Genomic DNA, 16,912 nt, shown 5'->3' with positions numbered 1-16,912 from the left:
GACTGCAAAACGCTGCAGAATATGAAGTGAAGTGAAATGAGAAAGCAGGCCAAAGCCATTAACTGCGTCACACTCGCTGACCAGGCCGAATCACAACTCAGTACATGATAGTTTCTTATGTTCGATCAAGTAATTTTGGGTATTTAAGACAACCATTCAAGTGGTTGGATAAACTCACTGGTTAAATATTCCCAGATAGAACCTTACTATGTATTCCTGTTAGCAGTGAAATACACTCAATGGCCATTCATTCCATCCGTATTTAGAAGTTGTATGTATTTCACTGCTAACAAGAATAGATGATTAGGTTTTGAGTACCATGGTTACTTCATATGGCTGTGTATGTCGAAGGTGGCCAGAACTAGGCCAATCAATTCTTAAAAAATAGTTTCATCTATTTGCACATCGAGAATTTTGATGGAGGCGTTTTTAGAAGGGGGCATAGGGGACAAATGATATATTGACACATGTATTTGATCTCATGAATTTGGTTTCAAAAAATACCAACACCAATTAATAAAACAACTTTTCTCTCCAAAAATACACTACCAACACCAATTAAGAAAACAAATTTTCTCTCCAAAAATACACTTCTTTTATATTTCTGGAAACCGAATTCATGAAATCAAATACATGTGTCAACATATCATTTGTCCCCCATACCCCCTTCAAAAAACGCCCCCATCAAAAATTTTCTCTTTGCACATCACTAAGACAACTCGAAACACATTAACAAATTCACAACCTAAACATTACACAGTTGCCAAACTAACAATCCAAAATAGGAAATAGCTCTATTGTATCTTGAAAATTGGCCTAGTTCCAAGATACACAGCCTTTTCGAAAGATGTTTTTTCTTAAAGGGGAAGACGAAGGGAATTGGAATACATCCAAAGCTCAACTTGTGCATCACTCTTTATGTCTGGTCCATTTTTCTAATCTACCTAAAGTTGGAAGAATTGCTTAGGGCGGTACTTTGCGGTTTTAAAGAGTGCACGCAGCAGGTGAACTCAACAAACCACTTGGGGGCCGGAACCCCACTCTTGCATCCCTTAAATTTTTATGGTAGACAAAGCTGTAACCAGTAGCTGCTCTAATCGTTGTCCCATAGTGGTCCTTGGATAAATGTTGCAATGAACTATTTTCGATTCCCAACAAAAAAAAAAATTAATCGAATCATATTCTATATATAGTGGTGCACTTGCATAAGTATAATATTGGGCTATAAAAAACCATTTTGATCCCTTCTCATCGCCATAAATTTGAGTTCTAATTCAAAGCATAATGGCTGCTCAAATCCGTGAGATTCAGGTTGAACTTAAAGCTAAGTGTTCTGCGGAGAAGTTATTCGCTTTGATTACTCGTGATGCACCCAAGCTTCCAAAATATGTTCCTCAAATGATCCACAATTGCCAAGTTCTCCCTGGAGACGGTGAAGTCCGTGTGGGGAGTGTATATGTTTGGGATTATGTACAAGGTACGTAATTATAGTCTTTAACTGTTTCTGACTTCCAATTGTTTTTCTCTCGTTCAGTAAATCTTTAATTACTATTTCTTAGCTAAATATATTTTTTCATGATTACAGAAGGTAAACCTTCTGCGCTCAGGGCGAAAGAGACGATAACTGCGGTGGATCATAAAAACATGTCACTGACTTTTACTGTTTCTGAAGGAGATCATATCACAAACTTCTACAATAACTTCTCTAGCACCGTTACTATAAATCCAACTCAGAGGGATGGAGACTATAATTGCCTTGTCAAGTGGTCTGTACAATATGAGAAAGCGAATGAAGATGTCCCTGATCCAACATACGTAAATAAATGGGTTGAAGATTTTACCAAGGAATTGGATACCAATTTGCCCAAGGAACAGTAGACAAGATTCATCTACCTAGATGACTATATATTAATTAGTTCTTCCTGTAGCAGGAAGCTACACGTTTGTGCTTGATGTTTAAATATATTAGACATCTAAATAAATTTGTAACACGAACTTACCAGTAATTAAGTAAATATGATATATCTTGCTTAAGCACAGTGAGGAGATATGGCAAGAACCAACACTTTCTCCTGACTATCAAAGTGAAAGTAGTTCTTGTAGAGTGAACACAAGAAGATGTTTTCCTAAGCATCGTGATCTTAATTTGTAACTCGTAAGCAGTTCCACGCACTATAATAGGATCTGGAAATGACATCTGATCTACAAAAAGTTGTCGTCCTATATGACCAATATTCTAGTTTGATTATAGCAAATATGAACCTATTACTGACAGGGACGGGCCTAGCAAGGGGCTAAAAGAGGCTATAGCCCGTCCCTAATTTTTGGGTAAAATTTTTTTAATATAGAAACTTAGGTTAAATTTTATATTTAGTCCACATATTAGTTGTATTTAGTTAATTGTATGTGATTTTTAGCCCATACTATGAGGTGATCAAAATTTAAATCATGTTTAAAGTAAATAATCTTCTTCCACTCACTACCTTTCTACTCCTATTTTCTTCTCTTTTGGTAATCACTTTGTTTTTCTGTTATTTATATTCGTTTTAAGTTTTATTTCCTTAACTATTTAATATTGTACGGGTGGATCACTACTTGGCCACTAATTATGTGATGTATTCCAAAAAAAAAATCCGCGACCTTCGGCCACATTACAATCCAGCCCTACTCAAGGAAGAATCCTGGATCCGTCCCTGATTACTGATGAGTCTCATGTTAAGCAGATTGCAAACATTCGCATAATCAATAAGAACTGATTTTTTGAGCTTGCTACCAGGAACAACAGATAAAGGGGCCTTTAATTCAACCAATCATGCTATCAGTTTTTTCCTGTTTAGTCTTGCCATCATTAACTCATTCGATATGACACTATTTTTTTTTATTTTCAAGTACTACTTTATGGTCGTAAAGTTTTCTTTTTTATATGAATGATGGTTTTTTTTTACTCTCTTTTGGTTAACTTATTTCATGATTCATTCTGCTTGCCACTTTAGGTATCAATTTTGATGTAGATTTCGAGATAAAAAAATAAAAAATCTCCTTAGACCGCCTAACAAAGAAAACTATCTCAAAATCGTATACTTTTTTTTATCGAAAGAGAGATATATTAATATAAGAAGAATATACAAAATGGCTACAAGATGTAGCAAAGAAAAAGAACAGAAAATCTAAAAATTACATCAACAAAAAGCCACCTCCCAACTGTGAGTTGAAACTACAAAATGATGCCCAAAAACAGCTGCCCAAGCTATTACTAAAGATTTAGCATCCAAAGAAAGATCATCGTCTGTTTTGAAAGTATGTTTTTTTTCGAAAATGCGAGCATTTCTTTCTCTCCATAAAACCCAAACCACGGCTGCTGGGATTAAGTTCCAAACTAAACTGTTTCCTACATGAAAGGCATTGTTCCAGCATTTCGCAAGATCATAAACAGACTCCGGAAAAGTCCATGCCCAGTTAGAAGGAGTAATAGAAGACTAAACTTCGAAAGCTACATTACAATGGATAAGGAGATGAGATACAGATTCTGCTTCATTACCACACATAATGCAACAATTATCTAGATTTAAGCCCTTACGATTAAGAAGATCAAGAGTATTAAGCTTACCATGAACCACACACCATAAGAGGAAAGTAATATTAGGAGGAACTATCTTGTTCCATAAAAAATATTTTGGAAAATCAGCTACTCCATCGGCTTCGATAAGTTTGGCATATAGAGTTTTTATAGAAAACACACCATTATTTCCCAGAGACCATCTTATAATGTCAAACTGATCATTAAGTTGAGGAGGGGAGACACCAATACGTACCAGGTTGTTAGCAAACTGGTTTGCTTCTGAGTTTCTCAATCTTCTTTTAAAATCAAAGATCCAATTACCATCAGGAGAAATATGAAAGGCAATACTCAAGAATTTATCCTTTACCAAACTGAAAATATTTGGAAAAGCTAAATATAAAGCTTCGCCTCCAGACCAGTTATCAAACCAAAAAGAAACTTTGTTACCAGAGTGAATAATGAATGAGGAGTATTTATTGATCAACTGTCTTGTGTCTGCAATAATCTTTCAACAAGAAATACCACTAGTTGATGTCGAGATTTAACTTGGAATCCAGAAGGATGAAACTGCACCAAATTTCTCCTCAATAGTCTTGTACCAGAGATGATTTTTTTCAGATCCAAATCTCCAACACCATTTGGCAAGTAAGGAAATGTTCATCTGCTTCAGGTTTAACACACCAAGTCCACCTCTCTCTTTAGAGGCATTGACCATATCCCAATTAACTAAATGAGAGACTTTTGAACCAGAATTATGTTCCCAAAGAAAATGTAAGCCTTTATCACATTCTATTGTACTGAGAAATTTAGTCTCAATTTTTACGAAACCAAATGCTTCACAATAAGGACCTATTGCAAGTGTGAACTCCTGCCAACATTGTGAAAATTTTGTTTTAATCATAGCCATTAAAAGAGAGGACTTGTATGGAAAAATAAGGGAAAAGGGAGAACTCCTACCTCAACTGCAGAGCAACCTATGAATTGCTGATCCAGCAATCCCTTTCTTTCCTAGTATGTGCTATCTCTAACACATACATTTGAAACCAACTGTTGCACAGTAAAGACCAATTCCAAAGGGGGAACTCCTGCCAACATTGTCAAAAATTGTTTCAATCAAAATCTTTAAAAGAAGAGCACTTGAATGAAAAAAAATCAAGGGAAATGGAGAACTCCTACCTCAACTACAGAGGAACCTATGGATTGCTGATCGAGCAATCCTTTTGTTTCCTATTATGTAGATGGAGCTTACACAAAACACTTGCTTCTGAATGAAACCCAAAAATAAGAAAAAAGAAAATTCAGTAAAATTCACAATTGTACTTATCACTAAGTACAAAATAGGAAACTGGATTTTAAAGGAAAGCTTCAAGCAACGGATCAGGGTGACGGAATTGAAGCCTTGGAGCATTCAACAACTGCCAGTGATCTCCTAGGCCATGATCTCTTAGGAGATTCCTAGGAGCAGAAATAATATTTCTAACTATGACTGGCATCCCAAAACTGGAAAACAAACCAACATAAGATTGGTAGTCATAGAATATTCAAAACCTAAAACCACAACTTATGAGAATAAGCAGAAACAAATCCTTCTTTCCACAAGTTAAACCTAAAACCACATGATAAAATTCAATTACCCGGATTCAAAAAAACAATTCCGGTGGCAACTAACTAAGGAACAAAAAATTAGTCCAAAATTATAAACCCAGATAACAACAATCATAGGTCTTACATCTGATTTACCGGAGATGGGTGCTGTTTCCTCAATATGCAATTGAATTACCTAAGATGTTAGGAACTCCATGACTTTTTGAATCCAACAATCAAAACCTACATTAAAACAATAATAATCTTATTAAAACGCAAAGCAAATCAAACTATATCACCGAAAGAATCGACTAAAAAACAACCGTCCATAGTAGGGCTGAGAGAGAATGCGACTCAATCTGGGCAAGATGATCACCTCGTCTAGGGTTTATGTAGTGGAACATTTGAAACGGATGCTGTTGCATGTAACGTTTGAAGTTATTTCGGGGTCTTTAAACCCAAGAGGAAATCACCCTAAATTGGTGCTAATATTAATGGGATTGATGGACGATGGAGAGATAATAATGGATGCGTAAATCTGGACGGTTGGATGCAGCGTTAAACATGGGTTGATTGTTAACCGCAATTTGTCTCTCAACTTTCTGAACTTTGAAAGCAAATGATGGCCATGGATCGAACTAAAAAACCCATCCACAACCATTGAATTTTATAAAAACCATTTGTTTTTGTAAGATAGATGTCACTATGCTTATGTCCATAGCAAACGAAAGATCTAACTAGGGACAGGAAGTAACTTCTATAAATGCTGGGAAAATGTTTTAAGCTAGCCTCACGGCAAGGTTGTAGCTTTTTCCCCTCAAACTTATTTATCCGCGATTACATATCTTTTTCGGAAAATGGGTCATTTGACAAAATATTTTTAAATCACGGTTCAAATGGACGAGTAAAAAATAATTTGGGTGAAATGGCCAAAAAAAAAATAGCAAGGATGAAATTGGATTCATCCTAGCTTAAATTTAAAAAATACCAAGGATGAAACTGGATACATCCTGTGTAAATTAAAAATAAGAAAAAATATTTGCAAATAGGCACGATGAAACTGGTTGCATCCTGCCTATTTTTACATTTTTGTCAATTTAAACAATATCAAAATCTAACTGTCCATTTCATCCAGGAATTGTTGATTTTGATCTTTTTAACCAATTTTGTGTATCTTTTTCTAGTAATCAAAATAAATGTAAGTATGGCCCTATGTCGCTTGAGTTTGACTTCGATGTCAGGATAACTGGATTCATTTTCATGTTTCTTTTTTTTTTTTTTTTTTTTTGGCTAGAAGGGTAATTAAGCAAATCTTTTCCTTTCTATTTTTCCGGTTAGAATTGGATTGGGGCACCATCCATTTCTTAATCTTCTTTACTTTAACATTTCTTTTCCTCGGAGCAATGGATCCTTTATTTTTATTTTTTTTAATCTGTGCAATGTTGGATCCATAGTAAAAAAAAAATCTCATTTGGCACTAATCGTAAAAAATACTCCCCTTTGTTAGCGGAGTATTTTAGGAGTAAATACTAAAATGTATCCCCTTTACATACTTTTATTTATCTTTTTTGTTCTTCTTGGAACATTTAAACGAATTAAAGTGAATAAAAATAATACTCTATCCATCCCCTAATAAGTGACCTATATCACTAAATAAAAAGATATTTCTAAAACTATTTTTTTAGTTAATTATAAAAAATATAAGAAATATACGTAATTTGATATACATGTTTATATTCGTTGATAGGCATGTTTATGCAAAACCAAAATTACAATGCAATTTCGTTAGTGTTATAAGAAGGTTAAGCATAAATGTAACACCAACCTTCACCGATAAATGAAATTAACAAATGACGCAGGTATTAGGATTTTCCTCGGCACATGGAGCATAGTAATTCGAAGTCATCCGAGGATCATAGTAAGGTGTAATCATACGCGGATAATAATAATGTGCAGGCATCCCATAATCGTAATAAGGTGTAGGCATCATATGAGGATTATATGGATCGACATTTTTGGGTACTTCTTTCTTGGGATCTTCCTTCTTTGGTTCAATTTTCTTCGACTCTTCTTTGTCTCTACCTTTTTTGGTTCCTCTTTCTTTGGTTCTTCCTTTTTAGGTTCTTCTTTCTTCTTTTCTTGTTCGACTGAAACTAGATTTGTATGACAATGTCTTCATAGTTTCCGTACAACAACTACTGCATCAACATCTCCAATAACTGTTAATTTCTTACTACTGCATCCATATATGAGGATTATATGGATCGACATTTTTGGGTACTTCTTTCTTGGGTTCTTCCTTCTTTGGTTCAATTTTCTTCTCCTCTTCTTTCTTTGTCTCTACCTTTTTTGGTTCCTCTTTCTTTGGTTCTTCCTTTTTAGGTTCTTCTTTCTCTTTTCTTGTTCGACTGAAACTAGATTTGTATGACAATGTCTTCATAGTTTCCGTACAACAACTACTGCATCAACATCCCCAATAACTGTTAATTTCTTACTATTCGTATCCATTGATACGGAACTAACTCCTCGAAGATCAGAAACTGATTTCATGGCCTTTTGTTTGCATCTGTCGTCGTGTAAATCAAGTTCCACTATGATTTTCTGCATTTTTCTTCAGAAAATTAATCAAGTAAGCGTTTGTACTGATATAACACGACTAGTTTTAACGAAGTTTAAGAGCGAAAATTGAGTGAGCGATGCAGAAAGAGAATTATGTATTGAGGAAGGTGAAGGAGGTTGGATTGAATGATGTCAAATGAGGAGACCAATTGGAGTTTATATACAACATTTTTTGTTTCTTCTGAATCACATAAGCTTTATTAAAATTTCAAAATTGTTGCAGATTAATTACAAGAGAGAAAATTGGCATATGAAAAATGACCAAAACTCAAACTGAAACTAGAAGCTTTCCCTAGCAAAATCTGAAATAGTCCACATCTGGCATTTCAATCCTTGGTAGATAAGGAGGTCTTCCAATGTGTAATAATCTTTCCCCTGCTGCTAAAAAAGCACCTTTTTTGGCAATGCCATCAGTTGAGAAATTTACTTCTCTGTAGCAATGATGATACCTTATTCTTGACATATTCCCCTTGTGCTATTTTCCATCTCCCTTTCAGAAACCAAGGAACCTTCCCCTGAGCAAATTCTGCAAGTACAATTTTTGAATCTGAAACAATAATGATATCCTGGAATTTCCATTCAACAGCCAACTCCAAAGCATTCATGACACCATAAGTTTCTGCTAAGTAGTTTGTAGCTACTCCTATACCACCAGTGAGAGTACCAATCATCTGACAATTAGAGTCTCTAGCAACAACACCAAAACCTGCAGAGCCTGGATTACCAAAGGATGAGCCATCACAACAAAACATAACCACACCTAGCCTAGGAGGAATCCAACAAAATTTCTTGATGCACTGAAACTTGGAATGCCTAATTCCCAGATCAAAAGCAGTGATCTGCTGATCATAATTCTGACACCATTTAGTTCTTTTGATTCTCAATCCACTTTCATGAACCAGCTTTAAAATTCTGCACTTGAATCTCTGCATATTAGGCTTTATGTCTTCAAAGATTTTTTTGTTCTTCTAAAACCACAGCTCCTTAAGAATGATACAAGCTGCACATATCCATACTTGTTTAACCAAAGGGTTTACATTAGTTGCTCTCTTCCACACATCATCAAAGGAATTTGGTATTTGAAACTTGAATATAGCACAAATCCACCTCCAGATTTCAGTGCTAAATTTACACTTCCAAAGCAAGTGAAACATACTATCTTCATTTTCTTCACAAATACAACATCTTGAAACCATGCCATACCCATTCTTTATCATTGTTTGATCATCAGTGTACACTCCTTGAATCAATTTCCAGATGTTGCTAGCCATTGTACCAATTCACTGGCTGTTCTTTGTGCCTTAGATTATTCATTTCTACTGAAACTGAGAATTCACCTTTCAAATCACCAGTCCAAACTTGCATATCTTCTCCTCCTACAACTTCTGGTGGTCTAAGATTGTGTATCATCATTTGAAGTTCAGTAGCAAATGACCATTTACCATCTACCATTATATATGAAACCTTCAAGTTAATATTTTTCAGTAATGTAATCATTGTATCCAAATTTGTCAATGAGTGATCTATCCCCAATCCACAGGTCAAACCATACAGAAATGTTGGTTCCATCCCCAGTACTCCATCTGATATCATCTTTAAGAGCATTCCAGGCCCATTTTAAACCTGTCCATACTGAAGATTTTTGCCATTTTGTGCTCCACTGACCATTTTTATCTTTGTATTTTGCATGAAAAAACAAAGCCCAATCTTCATCTGACTTATTAATCTTCCACATCATCTTCATGAGAAATACTTTGTTTATAAATTCAAGTCTTGAAATCCCCAAACCCCCTTCACTAAGTGGTGTACATACTCTCTTCCATGAGAATTTATGATATTTCCTTATATCTTCATCCCCAGGCCAAAGAAAATTTCTCATAATTTTTTTACAAATTTTAATGACTGAAGTTGGCCATTTGCAGATAGCCATACTATATACAGGAATGTTGCTTAGCACTGACTTAATCAGCACTAATCTCTCTTGAAAAGACAATAACTTACCCTTCCAAGCATCAAGTTTCTTTTGCATCATTTCTACCATTGGCCATAATGTGGAGGTTTTCACTCTTCCTTGAATAAGCGCTACACCCAAATACTTGTCAGGGAATTCACCTCTTTCCATTTGAATCATCTCTTTAATATGCATTTTCCTCAACTCAGAAGTACCATCAATGAACATCTTACTTTTGGTTTTGTGTATGATTTGGCCAACATTTTTGATAATCTTCAAGAAGTTACATTAGATTTAAAATACTCTTTTTAGATCCATTAATAAAGATGAAGACATCATCTGCAAAGAATAAATGAGTTGGATGAATACCTTTCCTTTCCACCATTGGGAAAATTGAACCTTCATTTACCAATTGAGTGAGTCTTCTACTTAAAGCTTCCTCCATTAACACAAAAAGGATTGGAGATAAAAGATCACCCTGTCTCAATCCTCTTCCAACAGAGAAGAATCCACAAGGCCCACCATTCACCATTACTGATATTCTAGTTGACTGAAATAAAATATGCATCCACTCACATCATTTTTTAGAGAAGCCAAATTTCTGCAAAACCAAAAATAGAAACTCCCAACTAACTGAATCATAAGCTTGAGAAATGTCAAGCTTAAGAGATACATTACCACATCTTCTTTTCCTTGACATTTCATTCACTAATTCTGAAGCTAACATTATCTAGTCTTGAATACATCTACCCTTAACATAAGCCACTTACTGAGGAGAGACCAATTTATACATTAGATTCCCAATTCTTGTTGCCAGAATTTTTGTGAAAATTTTGAAGCTTACATTACTCAGGCCAATTGGCCTGTATTGACTTGGTTTCCTTGCTCCTTCAGTTTTTGGGATAAGTACTAAAAAGTTGGAGTTGAGATCTTTGGGTATAAATCTTCTTCTCCAGCAAAATTGAATTGCTTCCACTACATCTTGATGTATGATATCCCAGCATGACCTATAGAAACAACTTGAAAATCCATCAGGACCAGGTGCACTGTCTTGGTCCATGTCAAATAATGTGGCTTAATTTCTTCTTCATCTGGAACTTTCTCAATCATTTCCTGATCTTCACTAGTTATCACTTCCGGAATGTCATTTAACATATGATCAATATCTTGCACTTCCTTGTACCTGAATTTTTGTTCAAAATATTCAATTAGTTCTTCTGAAACTTTCTTTTGGTCTGAAATTATATTACCATGCTGATCCTCAAGCTCACTGATACTATTTCTTTCTTGCCTAATCTTGATTTTTGCATGTAAGAAACCTATATTAGCAGCTCCCTTTTTTATCCATTTATTCCTTGATTTTTGTTTCAGAAAAGTATGTAACTGAGCTTCTTTAGAGCCATGCAAATTCTGAGCTTCCACCAAATTATTTAGTGCTTCATCATCAAAAGGGTTATTATCTGAATTTAACATAGCCTCTTGAACGTTTTCTTCTGCCTCCTTGACTTGAACATTAATATTACCAAATACATTCCAATTCCAATCTCTTAGAATCTTCTTTAATTTTTTCAGCTTATGTTGAAAGACAAAATCTGGATCACTAACAATTTTTTCAGACCAACAATTTTGCACAACATCCATAAAGTTTGGATGTGATAACCACATTTTTTGAAATCTCATTGGAGCATTTTTTTGGTTTGGGAATATTGGCACAACCACCTAGTAGGGAAGAATGATCTGAAGCTACTCTTAAACCAACTTTATACTCCCAACCTTCAAATTTTTGTAACCATAACTGATTAAACACAACTATGTCTAAATTACACAAAATTCTTTTACTTCCATGTTGACAATTAGACCAAGAGTGCATAAGACCAGTTTTAGGAGCTTGCATAAGTGCACAAGCATCAAGACAATTATTGAACTCCATCATTGCACTTCTCTTTGGAGATTTACCTCCAATTTTTTCATCAACTGAAGTAATTGCATTAAAATCTCCAATTGCCAACCATGGAAAATTTAGATCATTAATAACTTCCATCTCTGCCCATAAGATTTTTCTCTGAACAATTCCCACATGAGCATGAACACTAGATACAAGAACACCACCAATATCCACTGTAACCATCTGACTTGACATAGATACTACTGAAGGAGTAGGCAAATTCTTATTCCAAAACAACCATATGTTGCCCTTTTTATTTGAAATTGAGTTATGAATCACCATACATTGCATGCCTGGTAAATTCAGATTATTGCAAAAAGAAGAAGAACAAAAAACTTTAGGTTCTGCAACCCAAACAACAGGAGGATTAAATTGATTTATTAGAGCTCTTAATTTATTTTGAGACCTGACTCTTCTAAGGCCTCTTAAATTACAAAAAAGGACTCTCATTTCTTGGATTGGAGGCCTATAGTGCCTCATTTTCCTTGATTCTTTCTAAAGTTGTATTTACTTGGCAATTGTGTACCAGTTGAAGTAGGAGCAGTATTTACCTGACCTGGCAATTGAGTGCTAGTTGAAGTAGCAGCAACATTTACCTGACATACTGTAGTTTCACCTTCTCCAGTTTTTGCTTTTTGTGATGAAGGTTTCTGAACAACTCTAGACCAAGAAGTGACTGGTACTCTTTCAGAAGAGACTGTGTCATATTTTCCATTAACAAACTTAATCACACTTGATTCCAAAGAATTATTTTCCACCATTTGAAGTATTTTTGTTGGAGTGAGCATTTCTTGTGGCACTCTTTCAGTACTAGCTTCTTCTTCATTTACTGCTAAATCTTGCAGAGAACTGAATCTTCCTTCAGTAATAGGAATTTCTGAGTTTGGTAGAGGAGTTCCTAAATCTGGCATTATTAAAGGTGGACAAATATCAAAGGGTTCTTGTGGCTTCATATTCTGACCTTTATCCATTGGCTTCTTAACACTACCCACTTGAACCACCGTGGGATTTTCCTTATTAATGTTATTCTTGAACCTACATTCTTTTAAAGTATGACCAAAAATTTTACAATGAGAGCAAAACTTTAGTAATTTGTTAAGAACAATGCCCTGTGAGAAACTGCCATATTTAGTGATAATCCAAAGCTTATTTGGTATTGTTTGTGAAAGATCTAGCTCAACCAAAACTTTTGCAGCATACCCACTTGAAAATTTAAGAGTAGCATCATCCACCTTGACCGGATTTCCAATTGCATCACACATTGTAAATAACGTTTTCTCATCCCAATATTCAAAGCTTAATCCTGGTAGAGACACCCATTACAAGGAATGAGAGGTTCTTTGATTTTCAGGTCTAAAATTGGGAATAAAATTTCTAGTTCTTAACACCTGATCCTGTACATCCCAACGATAGTTTGAAATATAGTTCTTATCTTCATCATTAGACAGCTTAATCTTGAAAAAACTCTTACCCAAAGGAATTAAATGACAACTACTAGTTAATTTCCATTGACCTTTTAAAATATTCATCGCATCTGCGAACTTAATTCGAAGGAAATCCAATCTACCTATCAGAGAAAATTTCCATGAATCATACCTGTTATCTCCTTGATCATCAATCACAGAAATCGAAGGACATTTTTCTGAAATTTTTGTAATGTTGACAACCTTCGATCCACTAGCTGAAAGATTATCTGCCATATTTTCCACGATTTCTTTTAGTGAAGCTCCATTAATAACTATCGACTTTGAAGATCTAAATTTCCACACCAGATTCACCCGAAACTAACAAGGAATTAATGAAGAAAAATGAAGATCGAGAAATTTTTCGAACTGAGTCAGTCGCCGATTCGCAGAGCTCGACTCAGTCGACTCCTCGTATATACAGCATTGTAAAGTGCCTATACAGTGAAGTCAAACTGTTTCGAAGAAGGAACTCGGTACAGTGGAAAGCACGTTTTAAGATGGCTGGCTCACTGACCTGACTATACTTCTTTATAGGTAGGTGCTAGTTTTTGTGTGCTACGCAAGAATTAGTTGAGTGGATTAGTATTATTTACCGTTACACTTTATCAGAGAGCAAAATTCATTTTAATATTTTGCGTGTTAGGACGATTTGTTTGATATATTAGGAAGGACACGCTTATCGGATTTATTTAATGTTCACTGCTCATTAATATATAGAAATGTTGTAAAGTTGTTTGACATATCAGAGGCGAATTCGTGTTACGCCTTTCTGTCGATTAGGAAATGCGTATTGGAATTTCTAAATGCTCAGTATAAGCATGTATGGTAAAGTAATCTCGACTTGAAACAACCATGAAGAATGTTTCAAAAATGGCTGAGATTATCAATAATTCTTTAAGTGGCCGTGTGTTTAAACTATCCTAATTAAAATCGCTAACATAAGATGTTTCTACGCGGATTTCATGATCTTCCTGTGAGACTTATCATACCCGAGTCATTTATTCATCTTAGCCCAAATGATCTTAAAGTAGTTCAAAATTTCAAATCCACTGTCTGTTTAGAACGACCGAGAGATTATGAGGTTGTTTATGGTAAAGGAAAGTGATGACGCACTGCACATAAAAGCTATTTTCCCTTGAAACATCCTAATTGGGTAAGCAAAAGTGTAGCTGCTTTAATAAAGGGAACCCCTATAGAACCCGATGATATTGTAAAGCCCCTTTTATAATCACCGGGATTTCAATTATATGACCGCGTAAACATTGAAAAATATGGTCACTTATTCTTTTCTTTTTTGGCTTGTTAGACGCTTAGACTCTAATTAGTGGAGGTTTGGGGCGTCTAATAAGACTAGTAGTCATGTTGTTGCCTTGAAAAACACACATTGCTCATTAAAACTCGCTAATTAGACTGAAGTCAAGGTCATTTTTTAGGTATTAAACTCAATCTTTTCAGGGTCGGTTTTCTTTCAAGCTGCAGGTGCATGTTCCGGGCATCTATTCTCCACGCCCATTTTGTATGTTTTGATTAAGCTTCTTGGGTGTACACCACGTTTATCTATATAAAAGTGACAAATTCCAAAATGCCTTGTAAGAACTTGGTGCCTTTAGATTCCTCCAAGTTTTACATGTGTTGATCAATAATTAACCACACACATGCTTGAATTTATTCAAGATATTTTGCTTCCAATCTTCCACAGAACTGTAGGAGCGAAATATTGCACAGAGTTGATTCATAGCCTCGCCCTCACTAAGACAATTACTAGCACAAATGAGGAGAGAAGTAAGGCAAAGAAATACAACGGGATAAAAGGGACGAGCACGAAGAATGCTCACGCGACAGGCACGTCAAGAGGAGCACGAAGGAGCAACGCGAGAGATAGCGACATCTTCCCAAAGCCTGGCGAATAAGACAGAATGGGCAGAGATCAGCTAGCAGAGATTTGCACGTGAACTTAGTTGTCTTCTACCATGACGATTGGCTATATAAGGATTCAAATAATGAGGAGAGGGGCGGGTTGAAAAGAGTTCAGTCAAGAATAAGAGTTGAAAACCACCACTAGAGAAGAAGAAACCACTAGAGTTAGCTTTGTTTATCATCATCCTTCTTATATGTATGAATCTTTGTGATATTAATAAGAACATCATATTCTCCATACAAAACTTGTGTAAAGATCATATCTAGTGTCAAGGGGTGTATAATATCATTAATGTTTGAGTTTATCTTCATGACTTAGACTTTTCGTTCTTATCACTTCATAGGGTGTAGCTATGGGATTTTCCGCAACTACATTTTGGCGCTAGAAACAGGGAGGATTATCCTCACCTGCTAGCTAGTATCTAGAAACTACCATCTCTGAAAAAGTCGATTACTTTCTCACAAAAACCCTACCTTTAAAATATTTTCATCATTATGAAGTCCAAGTGAAAATCGACCACTTGATTCAAAAGGTGCTGATCAAGAATCACTCGCTTCTCAGAACTTTGAAAAGAAAGTCTTGACAACAATGAAACCCCATCATATTTCCTATGAACATCAGAAATCTTGACCACTAGCATCTCTGATTGACAAAATGGTATGAATGGCATCAAGACCGGCACACAATATCGCATTTCGAAGAAGCAACAGAGTAGCGAACCGGAGAAGAGCCTGAAGCGAGGCTGAGAATTCAGCCGAAGGAGAAAGGTGAGCAATAGAGTAGCTTAACTCGAAATTGCAGTCTGTGTTCTATCATAGAAACCGGACAGCAGAACAACGATACTATCTCCCAAGATCCAACACAATAAAATAACGACTCAGAGATAATTATATACGAAGAAGGCAGTGTATACACGACTGATCTTGATACTATGGAGGATGGAGAACGAGTAACAAGAGGAGAAGATGAGGATCCCAACAACGAGGACCACCTAACTATTCGGCAGTTGAGAGAACGCCTCGAACGAGACAGGCGAGTTGAAAGAGAATTAATGCAAGGGCTCGAACGAAGCAGAGCAAGAGATGCAGAGTTGGCAGAAGATAGAGCAAATTTGGCAAGACAAAACACCCTGTTGATGGAAGAAAATCACAGACTGAATGAGAACATACAGACGCGAACTCATACTGGAGAAACAGAAACTCAAACGAGCAGAAGTTCACCAAGGAGAAGGAGGAGACATCGTAGTGAGGAAAGAAAAGCACATAACGACCGTGTTGAGTATGAAAGAGAGGTGCGTGAAAGAGAACGCGAAATAGAAAACGTACGAGATCTGGAAATGAGGTCTCAGGAACGCAGAGCAAGAAGAATAAACCAAGAAAGCAGAGAGAACCTAAAACATGGAATACAGATATACAACGGGGAAAGAGGAAGTATCTTAGAGCGCGAAACCCAAAGATACAGAAGAGAAACTAGTTTGGAAAGGGAAACTAGAATAGCCATAGAGAGAAGCGCGACAGAGCAAAGGGCATTAGAAACAGCGGCGCGGAGAGAGCGAGAACACGTTAACGCTAATCAAGCTATATTACAGCAGCTTAAAGAGCTCAAAGCGGCCATGAAAAATAATAGCAGGCGAGGAGGCAGAACAATCCCCTTTTTCGCGTGACATTTCGCAAGTCCCCATTCCCGCGAAATGTGTCTTACCAACATTTTCCAGCATATTCGATGGGACCGGGAATGCAGTTCAGCATATGAAAGCCTAAAACCTAACATTAATGCCATGGGCCCAACATCAAGCGGTGTTGCGTAAATATTTCCCCGCGAACTTGACAGGAGAATCTTCATTGTGGTTCGATAATTGGAGCGAAGGATC

At 36.0% G+C, this 16,912-nt stretch overlaps 3 protein-coding genes across 3 annotated transcripts; 2 read left to right on the top strand and 1 right to left on the bottom strand.

Annotated features, from left to right (window-relative positions):
- Window positions 1–1,249: 1,249 nt before the first annotated feature.
- Window positions 1,250–2,046, top strand: LOC113273466 (MLP-like protein 43). Its single transcript, XM_026523173.1, has 2 exons — window positions 1,250–1,477; window positions 1,586–2,046. The coding sequence occupies exons 1-2, from the start codon at window positions 1,285–1,287 to the stop codon at window positions 1,876–1,878; spliced, it is 486 nt and encodes a 161-aa protein (XP_026378958.1). The 5' UTR covers window positions 1,250–1,284; the 3' UTR covers window positions 1,879–2,046.
- An 8,642-nt stretch (window positions 2,047–10,688) lies between these two features.
- Window positions 10,689–13,358, bottom strand: LOC113271881. Its single transcript, XM_026521805.1, has 4 exons — window positions 13,130–13,358; window positions 12,170–12,961; window positions 11,433–11,951; window positions 10,689–11,305 (listed from the first exon to the last, which is right to left on the bottom strand). The coding sequence occupies exons 1-4, from the start codon at window positions 13,356–13,358 to the stop codon at window positions 10,689–10,691; spliced, it is 2,157 nt and encodes a 718-aa protein (XP_026377590.1).
- A 2,615-nt stretch (window positions 13,359–15,973) lies between these two features.
- LOC113271880 (arginine and glutamate-rich protein 1-like) lies at window positions 15,974–16,705 on the top strand. The gene has a single exon (XM_026521804.1). The coding sequence runs from the start codon at window positions 15,974–15,976 to the stop codon at window positions 16,703–16,705; it is 732 nt and encodes a 243-aa protein (XP_026377589.1).
- Window positions 16,706–16,912: the final 207 nt, after the last annotated feature.

The sequence above is a fragment of the Papaver somniferum genome, chromosome 4 (assembly GCF_003573695.1).
Source record: "Papaver somniferum cultivar HN1 chromosome 4, ASM357369v1, whole genome shotgun sequence".
NCBI classification, from domain to species: Eukaryota; Viridiplantae; Streptophyta; class Magnoliopsida; order Ranunculales; family Papaveraceae; genus Papaver; species Papaver somniferum.
The sequence above is the reverse complement of the archived record's forward strand: the minus strand, read 5'-3'. Positions and strand labels throughout refer to the sequence as shown.